The sequence below is a fragment of the Cynocephalus volans genome, chromosome 1 (genome assembly GCF_027409185.1).
Source record: "Cynocephalus volans isolate mCynVol1 chromosome 1, mCynVol1.pri, whole genome shotgun sequence".
NCBI classification, from domain to species: domain Eukaryota; kingdom Metazoa; phylum Chordata; class Mammalia; order Dermoptera; family Cynocephalidae; genus Cynocephalus; species Cynocephalus volans.
In genome coordinates, this window is record NC_084460.1 from 33,446,135 (window position 1) to 33,464,365 (window position 18,231).

General features: G+C 53.0%; 1 protein-coding gene across 1 annotated transcript in view; it reads left to right on the top strand.

Moving 5' to 3' along the window:
• Positions 1-18,011, top strand: part of VSTM2L (V-set and transmembrane domain containing 2 like) — a 36,162-nt gene extending 18,151 nt beyond the window's left edge. The window contains exons 2-4 of the mRNA XM_063076253.1: positions 6,551-6,720; positions 8,508-8,558; positions 17,301-18,011. Of these exons, the coding sequence (XP_062932323.1) occupies positions 6,551-6,720; positions 8,508-8,558; positions 17,301-17,573 (494 nt within the window). The 3' untranslated portion in view covers positions 17,574-18,011. The remainder of the gene's footprint in view (positions 1-6,550; positions 6,721-8,507; positions 8,559-17,300) is intronic.
• The last annotated feature ends 220 nt before the right edge of the window (positions 18,012-18,231 follow it).

An 18,231-nucleotide genomic window follows, 5' to 3' on the forward strand; every position in this document is an offset into this window, starting at 1 on the left:
CCGAAAGCAAAGCCATAGCTGTTTGTGCTGAACCAGGGCGTGGGAGGTTAGGAAGGAGGTCAGGGCCCTGGCCTTGAAGGCAGGCAAGGTCTTCCAGGTCATCTCCTGCCTCTCCCAGAAGCCAAACCCGGTGATTTGGGTCAGGGCCACAGAGCCATTTCCTGCAGCTGATGCACCGATAACTGGGCCTGGGGTTAATTAATACATTGCTTCCCCCAATTAAAAGCAGAAAGGAAGAAGATGGTGCATTCAATCAAGCCCGTTTCTCCTTTTCCTACAGAATCCTAATTTGTGGACACTGGTTTTAATTGTCTTCCCAGCGAGCCCAGCCCGGCTTGGGCCCTGGGGCTGGAGAAGACAATTGCATCCTTCTCAAAAATCTATAATTATACCAGCCTCCCTGGGGACCAGCTGTGAGGTGTTACCTGAGCAGGGAGGGAGACTTCAGGGGCAGGAGGAAGTCAAAGAGGAGAGATGGATTTTATGTCCCAAGCTTAGCAGTGATCCTAATGTGGGGAATGGGGGTCTGGGTGGCTGGAGGGAAGGACTAGGGGTGGGGGACTGGGAAGGGGACGTACAAGGATGGTCTAGAAGTTACAGGCTCCAACTCTAGAGCCTCTAGAACTGGGTTTAGTTTAACCATTTACTTGCTCTGTGGCCTTGAGCAAGTCACTTAACCTCTCTGAGCCTCAGCTTCCCCATCTGAAAAATGGGGATAATAACGATCACCCCTATCCCATAGTATCACAGTGGGAGCATGAGAAAATGTATGTAAAGAGCTTGGCACAGTGTCTGGCACAAAGCAAGTAGCTGTATTTCTCAGAGATTATTCTTACATCATCATCGTTAACATACTTATCGATCAGCATCCAGTTTCTGGTACTGATGCACTGTCCTCGCTCGCAGAGTTAGGACAGGGAGGAAGAACCTCTTGCCAATTAGAGCTGCTCACTGTCAGTGGAGGCGAGAGCTGCCGAGCCCTCTGTCTCTGGAGGTGTGCAGGTAGGGTGCAGAAGTATGGAACTTGGTAACTGAACTTTACCTGATTTTTCAGACCAAATCCAGGTGGGCTGATGGACCCATTGGCTTTTGGTCACAGCTGCTGGTCAGACCTAGGTTCAAAATCTGTGCTCTTCTGAACCTCACTGTCTTCGTCTGTTAAATGGGAGTGGATTTGAGAGTATTAGAGACAATGTCTGTGTAGTGCTGGGCGTGCAGTAGATGCTTGATAAATGGAGTGGATTTAACAAAAAAACCCAAAGCTCTCTGGATTTCCCTCCTCCCTGCCTTTGCTTACACCGTTCCTGCTACCTGGCTTACTTTCTCCTTGCCTCTGCTGTCAGTATCCACCCATCCTTCAAGACCTGGCTTACATGTCACTCCTTTGTGAAGCCTTCCCAGGTTCCCCTCCTCCCCCAAGTGGAAGTGACCCTCTTCTTCCCAGTGCTCAAGGCCCGTCCTAAGGACATACATCACTTTATCCCTCAGATGGTCCGAGCTGGTAGGGCTGTCCAGACCGTCAGGACTAGTCCCCATTGTACAGAGGAGCATACCGAGACTCAGGAGGAGAGAGATTGTCCTGAGCTCACATGTCCTCCATCCCCGCTCCCAGTCTGAAGCTCCTGGTGCTTACCTGCATGCACAGACTTCTCCCTCTGGGGCTCCTTGGGGCAGGGCCCTGGACAAACCTTCACATTGCTGACTGAACAAGGAGACTCAGAAATGCCATCAAATAGCCAGAGCCTCGGTTTCCCCGCTTGTCCGGTGGACACACTGCCCCTTCACCACTGAGACTGGAGCCAAAGAAATCCTAAGAGAGCCTCCCCCACCCCACCCCACCTAGGCAGCCACTAGCAGGGTCTGGGGATCAGAGAGACCCTGGGACCAGAGCTGCACTGTGGAGAGGAAGAGCTGGTGGCCGCACCCGTCGCTAACTCACCTGACTCCCATGAGGCCTTGGAGCCTGATTCTCACTCCATTCTCCCACACTAAGTCCCTCCCTGCCCCTGGCTCAGGACTAATCACCTCACTAGGGCTGAGGTGGAGGCAGCACCTCCTCAGGGAAACCCCCCCTGTTTGCCTCCGGCTAGGTGATATGCTCCTCTGTGCCCACCTAGGCCTTTGCCCTCAGAATGAAACAGACTCCCCACCATGCCCCACAGGACTCTGCACAGTTCACCATTTGGAACTATTCCTTTATAAGAAAGAGGTCTTCAAGCAAAAAGAGGTTGAAGACTCTGGGAAGAGCACGGACTTGGGAGTTAGACAGGCCTGGGTTCAAATCCAGATTCTGCTGTGTGGCCTTGGAAGGGCTACACCCCTGCCCTGGACCTGGGCTGCCTTCTCTGAGCCATGGGTCCAGGTGAGGGGAGGGGGCCTGAGGCTGGCACCACCTGTCACCTGCTAGGACACCTGCCACATGTGGCAACTGAGCACAGGAATATGGCTAGTCCTAATCGAGATATGCTGTGAACAGGTAGAATACACTCCAGGTTCCCAAGACTTAACAGAAAAAGAGAATGTAAAATGTCTCATTAGTAATTTTTATTACATGTTGAAATAGTAAGTTTTTGATATCTTGGGTTAAATAAAATACATCATTAAGAAAAATTTCACTTGTATTTTTTTACTTTTTTTCATGTGGCTACTAGAAAATGGAATAATCCGTGTTTCTCACAGAGTGGCTTACGTCGTTTCTGTTGGGTTGCACCATCCTAGAAGGCCATTACTAGGGTTCAGGTGGAGAGGGGGCTGTCTGGTGGGGTCCTCCCCCATGCTCTTGCCCACCCTGGACTGCCAAGCAGCATCAGGCTCCAGGCTCGGCTCTATTTGGGGGTCACAGGGCTTGGCCTCGCTGACGCTGGCCGCTGAGCGACCCCGCCAGATACTGCCGTTTCTGAGCCTTGCTTTCTGCATCAGTTTAAAGAGCTGGTGGGCCAGCATCTGGGTTTTCAGTCAATTTGGGAGGAGTCTCTGGGCAGAGGGGGCTTAGTGAGGATGGATGGAGGTCTGGCCCCTCCCCAGGTTGCCCTGGCAGAGCCTCTGCCCGAGGACAGCCCACCTCTGCCTTCCTTCCACGCATGAGACCCACACACAAACCACATCCCCACCTGCTCTCCAGACATGGTTCCCCAACTCACCCCTTTCTGTGGGGAGGAGAAATGTGGTGGCTGCGTCACCCAGGCCTGGGGTCCAGGGCTGGCTCCCCCTTCCTAGATCTGTGCTTCTGTCTAGGCAAGCCCCCTAATAGCTCCAGACCCCTTTCCCCACCTATGGGGGGGGAAATGTGGGACACTTTCTGATTTCTGTGGTTCAGGCAATGGTACCTGGAGGAGGTCACGGCTGTGTCCCTCCCACTGCCTCCTGGCCAGCCAGGGTCACACTGCTGGGAACCTCAGATCTAGCTAGGGGGCCTTGTCACTCTCCCCCCCCCCCCACTTGCATAGGGCCCCTGGTGCTGGGAGGGGAGGGCCCTGGGTCAAGGCAGAATCTGGCTGTCACAGGGCGAGGGGCCAAGGGCTCACTCTGGTCACCTCCTGGCCCCTCCTCATGGCTCAGGTTCTCAGTGGTATTCTGCTGGAGTGGGGATCAGCGAAGGCTCCAAGGGCTGGGCCTGGCCTCAGGGTGAGAGCTCCTGGCTCTGGACTCTGCCCCAGTATGGCCCAGCCATGTCTGTTCATTCATTCATTCATTCAGAAAGTATTGCACACCTACTATGCGCCAGGCACTGTTCTTGTTGCTGGGGATAGATCAGTGGGCAAGACAGGCATAGTCCTTGCTCTTGGGAAGGAGGGCAGATAATAAACATAAAGAAAATAAGTGCATTAGCTGTGCTGTCTGTACGGTGGCCATTACCTGTAAGTGGCTATTTTCATTTACGTTTAAGTGAATTAATGCTAAACACGATCTAAAATTCAAGTCATCAGGCACATCAGCCACATTTCAAGTGCTCAATGGACATATGTGGCTGGTAGCTACTGTGTTAGCTCAGATATAGAATACCTTCCTCATCGCAGAAAGTTCTATTCACCAGCGAAGATGAGGTTGGAAGGGAAGGGTGATTGGAAGTGCTGCAGTGGGGTGAGGGAGGCAACGTTAAATGAGATGGTCAGGGTAGACCTCACTGAGAAGGTGGCATTTGAGCAGAGTTCTGAAGCAGGGGAGGACAGGAACCCTGTGGGAATCTGGGGGATCCGTGTTCCAGGCAGAGGGAACGGCGAGTACAAAGGTCCTGAGGTCGTGTCTTGACTGCAATGTTCAAGGAACCGCAAGGAGGCCATTGTGGCAGGAATAGAATGCACAGGGGTCAAGTAGAAGCTGACACCAGAGGGGAACAGCCCAAGCGTGGAGGGCCTTGTCAGCCGTTGTAAGTAATCTGGCTTTTACTCTGGGTGAGAGAATGCCATGGGAGTGTTTTGAATAGAGAAGGGACAGGGACTGATTTATGTTTTGCCAAGATACCTCTGGCTGCTGGGTGGAAAATAGATTGTCAGGAAGACAGAGCAGAAGCAGGGAGGCTGGCGAGGAGGTTACCCACTGTTCCAGGTGACAGACGATGGCGGTGGCGTGGCCCAGTGGAGGCAGCGGGGTGTGGGGGAAGGGCCAGATTCGGGAGATATTCTGTAGGCAGAACCCACAGGGTTCCCTGAAGACTCATTGTGGGGTAGAAGAGAGTGAAGGAGGGAGGGAGCCAAGGCTGACAGCGTTTTTGGCCTGAGCACCTGGAGGATGTGTGGCCTCAGCTGTGATGGCGAGGTGGGGGGTGAGGTTCCTCCCCCCAGCAGCCCTGCTTTGCCTCCTGCCCACGCTGGGGATAGGACACTCCCAGCTTTCAGGTGGGCTGTGTGTACAGGCCCTAACACCCTCCCTGACACATATTCAGTAACCGAAGCAACATTCATTCTTAGTAAACAGGCTTTGTTTGTATAACAGTGGCCAGATCCTTCCAAATTGCAGAGAACTTTTTAAGCCTCCAGGAAATGCTTTAGAAACCTTTGACCTTGGAGACCAGGGACATTTCAAACTTTCTCTTAGCCCAGAAGCCCATTGCTCAAGTAAAGCTCCACATGGAAACCCCATGTGCAGAGCAGAAAAGACAGAAGCTTCCAGACGGAGGCGTCTGTCTATCCTGATCACCCAAAGCCCTCAGTGTCCTGGGGAGGGGGGATGAGGCAGGTGGCCCCAGAGCTAGGGCTCAAATCCAGGACTCCACCTCCCAGCCCAAGCCACTCTCTTGCTCCTGCCCCTGCTCAGCGGGGACAGGAGGGGATAGGAGGGACGCCAGGGGCTGGGAGTTGGCATGTCTGCTCCTCTGGTGGGGGCAGGGAGCTCCTGGTAGGCTGCAGCAGCAAGGAGGGGCACGTTGGGGGTGGGGGGACCGACAGACACAGCTTTCTCTGGGTGACCTGCACGTTGCCAGCCATCTTTCCAAGGCAAGATAATCTCTCCTGAGAAGAGGAAAGAATTCTAATTACATCTCAGGACAATATTTGTTTGGGGAGACAAGAGACAGAACATATGGTGGGGAGGGGCATTGGGCTGTATTAAGTGGGATTTATTTTCTCACCTGGCAGCAGGGCGGGGACAGCAGATGGGGCGGGGCTCCTGCTGGGTCAGGGGACTTGCCTGCCCTAGGACATGGTTGGGGAGCAGGGCCTTGAGGGGGCGGGAGGCAGGTGTGGCTCCCACTGCCCCCTGGGCGCCCTGAGAGGATGGAGAATGTCCCACCTGTTCAACACCTCTTGAGTGGCTCCTGTGTGCCACCGGAGCTCCATGTCCCTGTTCTCATGGAGCTGCCAGAGGCAGTGGGGCCAGGCGGGAGGTGGGGGGACCTAGTAAAGGCCTCTCAGGGGAAGCGATCTTTGAGCTGAGCTGTGACTGATCTCAAGGAGCCAGCCAGGCAAAGAGGGGCCAAGGGAAGGAGCTTCCAGGCAGGGGGAACAACCAGGGCAAAAGCAAGGAGGGACAGCAAGGCATGTTCAGGACAGAGGAAGCCAGGGGAGGGGGCCTGGCATCCCCACTCTCTGGGTGCAGGGAGAGTCTGAGTTTTACTCTGGGTGCACTGGGGAGCCACAGGAGGCTTCTGAGCAGGGCAGAGGCTGGTCTGATCTGGTTTTACGAAGATGGCGCTGCCTGCTGTGCTTTGGGGCTGGTAACAAACCAGGAAGGAAACTGAGTGGGGTGACTGGAAGAATCTGGAAGAATTGGTGGGAACAGCAGCCTCCTCCCTGGCCTGCTCACCTCTTCCACTCCAGCCCTCCTCTGATCCCCGGAGTATGTCTCTCATGGCACCCTTGGGCTCTTGGACAGAAGCCCAGGTATGGCATTCAGGGCCCAAGACCTACTCCTCCATCCCCATCCTTTGCCAGCTGCTGCCACACGTACCCTGCGCCCAGCCTGGCCGAGACTCTGAGCAGATGCCCTCTGGAGCCGGCCATTCCCACCAGCCCTTCCCTCTAACTTTCTCTGCCTCTCCCTCTCACTGGCCCTTTGGCTGCTGGCCCTGCTGCTTCCTAAGCCCCGGCCACTCCTCTCCCTGTTTCCCACACAGCCCTGTTCACAGAGACACCCCATGACATGACGGCACGGACGGGCGAGGACGTGGAGATGGCCTGCTCCTTCCGCGGCAGTGGCTCCCCCTCCTACTCGCTGGAGATCCAGTGGTGGTACGTGCGGAGCCACAGGGACTGGACTGACAAGCAGGCCTGGGCCTCGAACCAGGTAACACCCTGGGAGATGCCTGTGCTGGGCGGGGAAAGTCCCGGCCCCTGGGGTAGGGGTGTCTCTCTGCCCCTCATCTCCTCTGAGGGATACAGGCTCCAGATCTGCGTGTCCCCTGCAGCCCCCAGTTGTCTCCCTCCCTTCCTCCTTCTGGGACAGAGGGTTTTAGGTGATGATGGTGGCCAAAGCTACCTTGCCCAAAATGGGGATTTCTTCTTGGGAGGGGGCAGGAGACAGAGCTAGGCTGAGCCATAGCAAGAAGGGCTCTCCCTTCAGTGTGCAAGTGGGGAAACTGAGGCCAGGGGGACAGAAGAGGGCTCCAGGTTAGGGGGTGAGATGGGTCTCATGACTCACTTTCCAGCACTTCTCCAGGACGCGCTGCATGGGTGGCTGTGTGGTAAAGGACTGTGTAGACATGAGGCACGTTGTTGCTGAGTTCAGTCACAAGTTCATTTACAAGCACGCATACACACATGCAGGCAGGCCCCAGCGCACCCAGTCACTGCACACTCAACACGCACACGCTTATGTGGACACACCTGCTAGAGCACGTGCTGGGGTGCCCTGCCCATGTGCCTGGAATGCTCCAGCCCCTGCCACCAGCCCCACTGCCAATGCCACCTCCTGTGACTTTGCCTGAGGGTTTTCTCTGGACAGTGGAGCCTGCTGGCTGGCAAAGCAGGCAGAAGGAGCTGGGGAATCAACATGCAGGAGCAGCCCTCAGCCAACAACTGGCAGGAGCTGGAGGATAAATATCCCAGATCCTTTGCCCCTCAGCTGGGATCACAGAAGAAGCTCTACTATGCCTCCCTGAGGTGCCCAGCGGCATTAAGCTCCGATTACCCACAGTCCTTGGGTACCATGCTCCTGGCTATTAACTTCCTTCCCTTTTTTGTCTCACTCTCCTGCTCTCCTTCTGGTGTTTCCTGGAATCACCTCTCTCGTAAACTGCTGGCGCTTTAGTCATTGTCTGGAGTTCTGCTTTTGGGGGATCTCCATCCAAGACGCTTATGTTCTTACACATGTGTATACACAAATGATCACACGAACGCATACATCTCTACCCACCCATCCATACACAAACACATGCATTTACACACCTTCATATACACATGTCAGCATGCCCCCATATTTCAGAAAGAGCCTCTGACATACACCAGTACATATCAAAGTCTGTCTTGCTCCTGGGGGTGTCGTCTTCCCAACACTTCCAGCCTGCCGCACATAGGCTTGAAGGACGCCAGTGGCCAGAGAAAGCCCTTAGGCAAAGAGTGGCAGGTATTTGTGGTTGGAAGCCTCTGGGGTTGGCTTGCTGGGGAACAGTACATTACGTGGGTAGGGCTCTGACAGCATCTGCTACAAACGTGTTCACGTGTGCAACACACCTGGAAGTACAGACACATTCACAGATAGAGAGACACAAGGGACAGACATACACACTCCCACTGACCTACCATGCAGACGCTTACATTTCTGATGTTCACACATACACACCCCATATATGCCAAAACGCCCTTACACATCTAAATACAGAGCACGTGCAGTCGGTGCTGTGTGCACTGCCTTTATCTGCTTTTGTTTTTGCACTGACACCACCACCCCCCTTCCCTAAGTGGACAAAGAGAGCTGAGGGACCTTAACTCTAGACCACACGGCTCTGAGTGTCATCTGCTGTAGCTAGAATCTTAACGGTCCTCCTGTCCCTACCTCAGCACACGTTTCCCCCGACTCCCACCCTGTGCTAACGCCTTGTCTCTGCTCTCTCCGCCCCTCCCTGCTCCCCACAGCTAAAAGCATCTCAGCAGGAAGACGCAGGGAAGGACGCCACCAAAATAAGTGTGAGTTTTGATAATGACTTCTCGAAAGGGCTTTAATTGAGGACACGGCTGTGACTTAAAAAAAATTGGATCCAGTTCAGCAGGGAGCTTGGGCAAGAAGATGGAGAAGAAGAAAAAGAGAAGGAGAAAAAAAAAAAAAAAGGCCCTGCTCTGTTTTTTAAAAGCCAGAGATTTTTCAAGTTCATTGAATGATGGGCACAAAAAATGACAGGGGGAGAGAAGATGCATTCTCTCCTGTCGGAGCCAAGGCTGTGTGCACCCCGATGCTTTGTGGCTGTCTCAGCAGCATTCTTTTTCCTTTTTTTAAATTTATTTTTCAGCAACGTTTTTTATATGGGGAAACAACAAGGTCTAATGAGACTGAGCAGACTTGTTTTTGCCCATCACGACTGACTGCTGCTGCATCTTGTGGTCACTCAGTGATCTGGCTCCGGGGGGCAGATAGGGGCTGATGGACTTCAGGACTGGCTGGGTCTTCTTAGGCATGACCTCACTCTGTTTTTTGTCATAGACTCACTCTGTAGGAAAGGCTGAGCTTCCATCCATTTTACAGGTGGGGCAGCTGAGGCCCATGGGGTCAAGGACTTGCCGGAGGTCACACCAAGAGTGACAGGTACTGCCGAGCTGTCTGGCTTCAAAGCTCAAACTCTTTGTCTTCAGGCTATGCTGGAGCCCCGTGAGGCCCAGGGCCCAGGGGAGCTCAGTGGAGAATGGTTTTGTGGAGGAGGGGCACCCAGAGCTGGGGAATAGAACACCAATAGAGGGGACCAGCCTGGGGGACATATATGGCCATGCGACCAGGCTGGATTATGTATGTGGCAGGAGGTTGGCCTGGCAGGAGGCTAAAAGCCGACCAGCAACATATTCAGAAAATGCACGTGCCGTGGGGGTGTGCATGTGTGTGTGTATTGTAGGGTGAGTGGCCTCTCCAATTCACTCTTTTCTGCTTGGTTCTTCCACAGCTTTTCAAGGACTTGTGGGGGAGCTCAGGACCCCCAGGCCAATTAGACACAGATTTATAGAGGAGCTGCACCCCAAAACCAGAGGTCACGGTGTAGAGAGTGGGCACCAGGAGACATGGGGGCACTGTGTCAGGCATTGGAGAGGGCAGCATGGAGGCCAGGGAGGCCAGGGAGGAGGCTCCTTCAACCACTCAGGCAAGAGGGAGGCAGATGAGAGAGCAAGGACTGTCAAAGCATCGTTTGTGCCATCTGGGCAGGGGCACAGTCAGGATATGGAAATTCAAGCCATTTCCAGCTCAGGGTGGCTGCCAGTCCACCTCCCTCCCTCCCACCCTCCCCCTCCCCCTCCCCCTCTGCCAAGGGCGCATCTACATCTAATGCTCCATTTCTTGCCCGAACACCCATCAGTTAAGTCCGGGCTGGTAGAGATGTGTGTGTGTATTAATATACCCCGTTCTTGGCAACTCTCTTTCCTATGATTTTTTGGGGGGTTTAAGGAGCAGCTCAGGAAAGAGAGAGAATAATCTAATTGACTTAGAGGATTAGAATTCAAGGCTGCTGGGCCTCACATGAAGGGAATGCAATGATGCTAATCAGTTAAATAAAATAAATGTGCTCAGTGTCACTATGCAACCCCCCCCCGCCCGACTCCCACCCCAGCCTGTGCAATTCCCGCACCGCTGGGGCTCTGGGGTTCTGGTTAGGAAACCCACAGGTGGGCGTAGGCCCAGATCCTCATGCAGGCAGAGCCACGTAAATGACCTTCTTAAATGCACAGACGCGTGGTTGGTGGACGCCTGTAAACGGATGCATGCCCTGGGTTCCCGCAGTCTGAGAAGGCGCACGCTCTTCTCTGCGGGCTTCAAGGCCCTGCAAGATTGCTCTGCTCACCCTCCGGGCTCATCTCCCCTTGCTTTGCCTCACTCCCCTTCCTTCCCAAACCTGGCAGCTTTCTGCCTTCCATTCCTTCCCACCGCCAGCCCTTTGCACCGGCCAGTCCCTCTGCCTGAAAAGCTGTTCCTCTCTCCCTTAGAACTCAGCTCAGGGAATCCGCCCTTGACACTGTTACTCAGCTGACACCCCTTACTTTTACCTGCTGGCTGTATTTCTGGTTGTAAGTAGCCGTTTGTGTGAGTATTTGCTTCATGGCTGCCTCTCCCAGAGATGGTGGGACCAGGACTGTGCTTGCCTGGTTCACTATTACATTTCCAGGGCCGAGCACAGAGCCTGGTGCATAGTAGGTGGTGCCCAATAAATATTTATCAAATAGCTATCACACACAAAAATGTATGCCCTGGCCAACGTGTTAAAAATAAACAGATTTTTATACAGGTACATGCCACCATGACGTGAGTCCTATGCCTGTACATGTAGGTGTACGGGTGACGTGAAGAAGTGACGGAGCTCAGGCAGGGACCATGGGGACCTGGGAACCCAGACTGTGTATCCTCAGGGGGCAACCAAGCCAGGCAGGGATCCAGGCCCAATATTTCCATGTCTTCTAAAAATCCCAATTTTGATGTTAAAAATCTCCTGGTTGTTAACTGTTGGGACCTAACTTGATCTTTTGAAAAACACTGTGTGAGCTGAACAGCGCAGTCTACAGGCGGAACAGCGTTGGAGCTTGAGGGCTTGAGTTCCTGGGGAAGGAAGTGCTGTCAGCTTTGCGGAGCTCGGTGCGGGGAGGGCTGCGTGAACCTGGTGGGTCGCCACGCTAACCTAGGGAAGGTTCAGACTCTGAGAGTCATCTATGCTGATGGCCAGGTGGGATTGGGAGGACACAGTTGGGCCGGCACTTAATGTCCCAGGAGCTTAGTCCTGGTTCCAGCTCTGCCACCTCCCTCCATCTCCTTTTCCCCATTAGCTGTTGTCCGAGGCAGATATGAAAACACTTTAGAAACTGCAAAGTGCTATGGATTTGACTGTGTGAATGACAGTGGTTACTGGGGTGGAAATCTGTTCAAATGAATTTGTGAATCGTAAGACTCCTATTCCTAGCATGAGGGCAGGCAACAGGCAAGGGAGTGAAAGGAGCTCAGAATCTCATAGGGCAATTGTTTATGTAGGAGGACAGGCATCCGTGATACAATAATAATAATTATAATAATAACACAGTATTCCCCCCTTATTCGCGGTTTCACTTCCTGCGGTTTCAGTTACACCACGGTCAACCGAGGTCTGAAAATAGGTAACTACAGTACAATGATATTTTGAGAGACACCACATTCACATACTTTTGTTACAACATATTGTTATAATTATTCTATTATTAATGTTGTTAATCTCTTACTGTGACTAATTTATAAATTAAGCTTTATCATAGGTATAGGAAAAAACAGTATATACAGGGTGTGGTACTATCCATGGTTTCAGGCATTCCTTGGGGGTCTTGGAAAGTATTCCCTGTGGATAAGAGGGGACTAGTATAATAATATAGCAGCTAGCATTTATTGAGTGCTTATCGTATGTCAGGAACCATGGTGAGCACTTTACATAAATAATCTCGTTTAACTTGGGGCCTGGGAAAGGACCCCTGGCCTAAAAACATCAACCTGGGTAGCTCGTACATGCCAAGGATTCCACCATTAGGGCCTCATTCCTATGGCTCAGGCAAACACATCTGCTTATTGGCCATTTTCAAGTTCTGGAAATTTTTCTTTTGATCTAACTAAAGTCCTTTGTACTGGAATTGAGGTTAATTTCCCCTTACCCAGTTTTGCAAGTAGAGATAATCCTCAAATTCCTAATTTTTAAGGCAAGGTGAAATTCTCCACATATAACCTTCTTCCCAGGGCCTTCATCACTGTAAGTTTGTGCTTGGGGCCAAATTAAACAGAAGATGCCTCTGTAAAGGGCATATTCACACTCATCCAGTTTCTGCCTTCTGGGTGCTCCCGGTCCAGTGTGGGAGATGGGCATTAATCCAATAATCATGAATGACAGAAAGTAAAATTACAACTGTGATACTCAAATGGGGAGAGCTGTCCCAGGCTCTGGGAGCCAGTAACAGGCCAGGAGGGCTTCCTGGAGGAGGTGCTATTTGAAGTGAGCACTGAAGTGTGTAGGAGTTGACAAGGGGTGGGGGGAATTTGCTGGGTGAGTGTGTTGGACCAACTGTTATTGGTTGAGGGGCAGGCAGGGACAGCACCTCAAAGGGCCTTGTCAGCCATTTGGGGGAGCATTGAAGGGTTTTACGGGGGCATTTTGAAAAGATCTATCTGTTTGTCATGGAAGAACAGATTGGAGAGGGCCAGAGTGGCCTTGGGAAGATCCAAGAGGAGGCTGGTGTGATGATCGAGATGGGAGAAGCCAGGACCTTGCCTTGGCCAGTGCTGGGGGATCCAGATTCTGAAGAGAAGCCCAGTTACGTTTAAAGGGAAGATCAGTGAGATTCAGGGATGGATTGTGGAAGGAAAACCGGGATGACGACTTGGCAGGGAGAGTTTGGCTGGAGTGGGTGAGGCCTTCTGGGGCCCAGATTGGGGAGACCCTGATTTGGGTTCTGAACATGCTGAGGGGCTGGTGAAGCAGCCAGGTAGAGCTGATGGAGGCTCAGAGCAGGGCCCGGCTTGGAGCAGGAGCCATCTGACCCCCATGCTCCACCCCAGGACCTTCCCCGGGGGCCACCACCTCAGCCAGGAGGCACAAATCGGCACCACTCATTTTTCCTGCTACTTGGGAGGAAAGATCCCAGCCTGCCCATCGTGAGCTGGCCCAGAGGTGCCCCTGATGTGCCCAGAAAGTCCTGGGCCACGGGGCCAGCAGGGAGGAGGCTGAGCTTGGTCTCTTTCAGCATAATTAGGTGCTTAATTGCACTGCTAAGGCCTGTCAATGTCTGTGCCGAGGTGATTATGATTTACAGCCAGGCCACCATGTGGGGGTCTCCTCTCTTCATGGCCTTCTGGTCACACTGGAGGGCTGCACCGTGAGGTTTCCTGCATCATTTGTGAATGATGAAATCCAACAGGCTTCTCCTGCCACCGCAAGAAGCTGGAGTGGGATGTTGGGCCCCCTCCCATGGGATAGGCCTCTGGAGAGGTTTTGGGCTGGGCTCCCCCATGACGTGGAGTGTTGGGTGCCTGGGAGCGAGGTAGGAGGAGTGGGAAAACAGACCTATAGTTTTCTGTTTATAGGAGGCTCCCCAAGGTGTGGTTAAGGCCTGGTCTCTGACACCAGCTGGGTGCCCTTGGGAAAATAACTTTACCTCCCTGAGCATGAGCTTCCTCCCCCATACAATGGGCATCCTAGCAGTGCTGACGTCGTGGGGTTATTGTGAGGTTAAAATGAGACTGATGAAGCTTTAGTACACTACGTCACAGTGATGGAGCTCTCTGTAAACATCATGTCCCAGCACCACCATTACTGTCATTACTGTTTTTATTATTTGCCTTCTCCAGACGGTGCTTAGAAGCGTAGACCATTGGGGCTGGGGGTGGGGAGCAGTGTCTGATGTGTGTACTGTACTCGCCCTTCATCTTGGTGGGGGTCAGCTCACTGGGGTGCTGGATTGTGGGTTTGAGGTTTCCCATTAGACTGTGGCTGGTGCGAGCACTGCTGGGGTCTTGCTGCTTCACAGCTGTATCCCTGGCACCCAGCTCAGAGCGGGCGCTCACCAAGTGCTTGTTGAATGAATGGATGAATCTAGCTCAAGGAAACTGACGCCAGGGTGCTGGTGACTGGCCGGGATCAGAGCCAAGTCTCCCAGCACTCCCTAGTGCTCCCTGTCCCCTGTCCCTTCTCCTCTGAGTGGAGAAGGGTTCATACTTCTGAAGGCCACATCTGTGTGTTGGCAGAGGGGGTGACAGGTGGGAGGGAGCTGCCTGTTCCTAGGAGTCTGGTCCAGATCCTCATAGTCTGTGTGGGGGAGGGGCAGGGCATGGGTGGGGGCTGGGCCAGGCTTGGTGCTCCCTCCCTAGGAGCGTCTGCTCCCAGAGCTTCGCATTATTACTCCATTAGCGCCTTGTAGGGTTGACAAATGAAGGATAATTAATATCCGTGAGGGAAACAGATGTTGAGGTAATTCGCTCCCGCTGCGCATTTGCAACAGCTTCTCCTAACTCGCCTGAGAGCATGGCAGGACCACAGGGCCTCTCCGTGCCCTTGGTTGGAGGTGATGGAGTCAGCAGGATGGGGCGGGCTCCTGCTGGGCCTGGCATTGGGGAAGGGGTGCCTGGTTCTCAGCCCCCACGCCGAGAGGGGCTGGAAGAGTTTCCCACCACTTGCCATTGGGAAGTTCTGCCTGTGTCCCACCTCGGTGCCTCCAAGTACCATAAGCCCATGATTTCCTGCTCCATGGGGGATGATGACCAGCAGGAAGGCTCAGCACATGGGAGGATGGGCCTGTTCTCTGCTGCTGCCCACCCACCCTCCTCCCTTCTGGGGCCTGAGGAGCCCCCTTGTGGCCCAGCCAGCTCTGGGTGACACTCTGTGGGCCTGTCACACCATTTGGAGGGTGAGAGTGCATGGAGTCAAGCTTGGTTCAGTTTCCAGCTCTGCCACTCACCAACTTAGTGCCCCTGGGTGAGTCACTTCTTTTGGAGCCTCAGTTTTGCCATCTGTAAAGTGGTCATAATCATGTGTATGTGACCTAAAAAATCAGAAAGCAGGACATTTGGGTACCACTTCAGTTGGAGAAAGAAGGAAATGGGGTGAGTCCATTCATTAATAATAAACAAATGTTTATTATTTACTGGGTGCTGGGCTTTGCGATAGCATTCACAGAAACAAAATAGATATCGTCCCTCCCCCCATGGAGGTTATGGTTTAGCCAGGGAGAGAAACCAAAATCAAGTCAACAGACAAACGAATTAAATTATTCAAAATGTGATGACTGCTGTGCAGAAAATAGAGGGATATCAAATTCATCTTGGAGGAGGTGACATTTGAGAATGAATGGGACAGTCAAGTAGGTGAAGACAGATAGGGAAAGGCACCCAGGCAGAGAGACCAGTGTACAAAGGCCCTGAGGTCAAAAAGAGTTTCACATTTGGGAGTTGATGAAAAGAGGCCTCCCAGGGCAGCTGGAGCAGATTAGTGAGATGATTAGAAGGCACACTTGTACCGGCCCCGTGGTGCTCGGAAAGACGCCTGCAGGCTGAATGCACTCTCTCAGAGACCGTCTTCTTTCTCATCCTGGCCTCGCACTGTGGGGGTGGCCAGCAAGGGCATCCCACTTGGGGCCCAATGCTGGGCTTCTCTTCCATAAGTTGGGGCTTGGCAGGAACCCAGCAGCTGTTTGCCCTTCCATAGGAGAGGGGCCAGAAGGGCTCAGGGCTGAGGCCCCAGATCTGAGGCCCACTGGCCTGGGGCCTGGTGAACCTGTATGCCAGCAGGTGGTAAGATTATGAAACAAGGCTGTTTGGGAAGGGGGTTACCAGCCAGTGGCTGGGGACTAATCTCCACTGTTCTGTCAAGGCAGGTGGGGGCTGCAGGAGGTGGGGCAGGGCTTCTTTCTTCCCTAAGTAAAAAGAAAGGCCAGAGGAAGATGGAAGCCCCCTCCCACCACCACCACTCTCTCTATAGGCCCAACTCCCTCCCTTTTTAAAATAAACTTTTTATTTTGAATTATAAACTCACAGAAAGTTGCAAAAAGAGATCATTAAGTCCCTTGTACCCTTCACCTAGCTTCCCCGGTGGTATATCTTATGTAGTTGTCCAACTGCCTTTTCTCTTTTAATTGAAAAAAAATTCATAGCAGCTTTATATTCACGGCAGATTTATTCATAAGATCTTTAATCTGGAAACTATACAAATGCCCATCAGTAGGTCATCGGATCAACAAATTGTGATGTATTCATATGATGGAATACTACACAGCAACAAAAAAGAGCAAACTGATACAGACAGCCACATGGAAGAATCTCACTGATCCTATGTTGTGTGAAGGAGGCTGGGCACAGGAAAGAAGCCGCACATACAAGAGTTTCCAAACAGGAAAAAACTAATCTATAGGGATAGAAGTCATAATGTGGTTAACCCCAGCTGGGCAGTGTTTATGGGTAAAGGCCACAAGGGTGTGCTCTACAGGGTTACAAATGTTCCATGCTTTGCTCTGGGTGGTGGTTACACAGGTGTACACATAAGTAAAATTTCATCAGGCTGTGTGCATTTTACTGTATATAAGTTAAAATTTAATTTTACATAAAATTGTAAAAAAACAAAGCAAACAAGCAAAAACCCAAAGTACAAAGACAAATATAACAGACACCCTTGCTCCCTGCAACAGAACAGTTACTGGCACCCTGATATTTTTGTAACCAGCTAAGAAATGTAACCTTTCAGACTAAGCGAAGAATCACTTTGCAGTCTACCGAGGTCCAATCCCCTCCCGTGTTCTGCCCCAGAGACAGCCTCTGCTGTGAGGCTGCTGTTTCTTCCCGTCTATTTTTAAACTTCTACACACAGGACTCCAAAACCAGTATAGAGTATTTTTATGTGTGCATTTACACAGATGGCATCATACTGTAGGAGTTCTGCAGTGAGATCTCTTCCTTTTCCGTGTGCGGTTCAGCCCTAAGATGCCTACTTCTAAGCTCATTCTTTTGGACTGCCCTGCAGCATTCCACTGAATGACCGACCACTGCTTACTTATCTGTTCCGCTGATGGACATTAAAGTTGTTTCTACGTTTTTAGCTATTTAACCCACTCTCATGCAAACCCCAGCGTGCCTTTGTGGGCGTGTCTCGGGGCCCCAGCCCTAGGAAGGGATCCCGGGACCACCCCCTCCATTCTCTCCGCTGCTGCCCTAGGGACAGGTCACGGTTTCTCTGTCGCCCCCAGGTGGTCAAGGTGGTGGGCAGCAACATCTCCCACAAGCTGCGCCTGTCCCGAGTGAAGCCCACGGACGAAGGCACCTACGAGTGTCGTGTCATCGACTTCAGCGACGGCAAGGCCCGTCACCACAAGGTCAAGGCCTACCTGCGGGTGCAACCGGGAGAGAACTCCGTCTTGCACCTGCCCGAAGCCCCTCCCGCCGCGCCCGCCCCGCCGCCCCCGAAGCCGGGCAAAGAGCTGCGGAAGCGCTCGGTGGACCAGGAGGCCTGCAGCCTCTAGACCGACGCCGCGCCCACCTGCCCGCCCGCCCACGCTGTACAGAGTGCATGGGGACCGGACTGCCTGCGTCTAGCCGCCTCCCCATCCCCGAGGCCTCCTGCGGCCACCACCTCGGCCCTCTGCCCACCACCCCTTGCTCAGCATGTAAACCCCGCCCACCCCTTCCCTTTCAGACCCCTGCGGTGACCTGGCTCAGAGAAGGTAGCCCCAGGACACCAAGGGGAGGACTGCCCTGAACACTTGCGGTCCCTGGCTGCGTCCCCTTCTGTCACCAGCTTCAGTGGAATCCTGTGTTTTGCTTTGCTTGCTTGTCCCCCATCCTGTCCCAAGCCGGGGCCTCCCAGCCTTACCTCCCTTCTTCCTATCATCTCCTATTTGGACCTGGGGGTGTGGACAGTGACCCCTCCCCGAATTTGGACTTGAATCTTCTGAGCAGAACTAGGCCTCTCCCTGGTGAAGAACTGGGGCTTGGAGTCCCCCAGAGGTCACTCACAGGGCCTTGGGAGGAAAGCAAGATGCCCCACTACCTACTGGTAGGTCCTTCCTGTTCAGCCTTCTTATTCCTAAGAACAGCTCCCTGTCTGACCCTGCAGGAGTGCAGGGCAACCAGGAATCTCTGCCCCTTCACACAGCCAGTCAGAAGGGAGGGCCCTTCCCC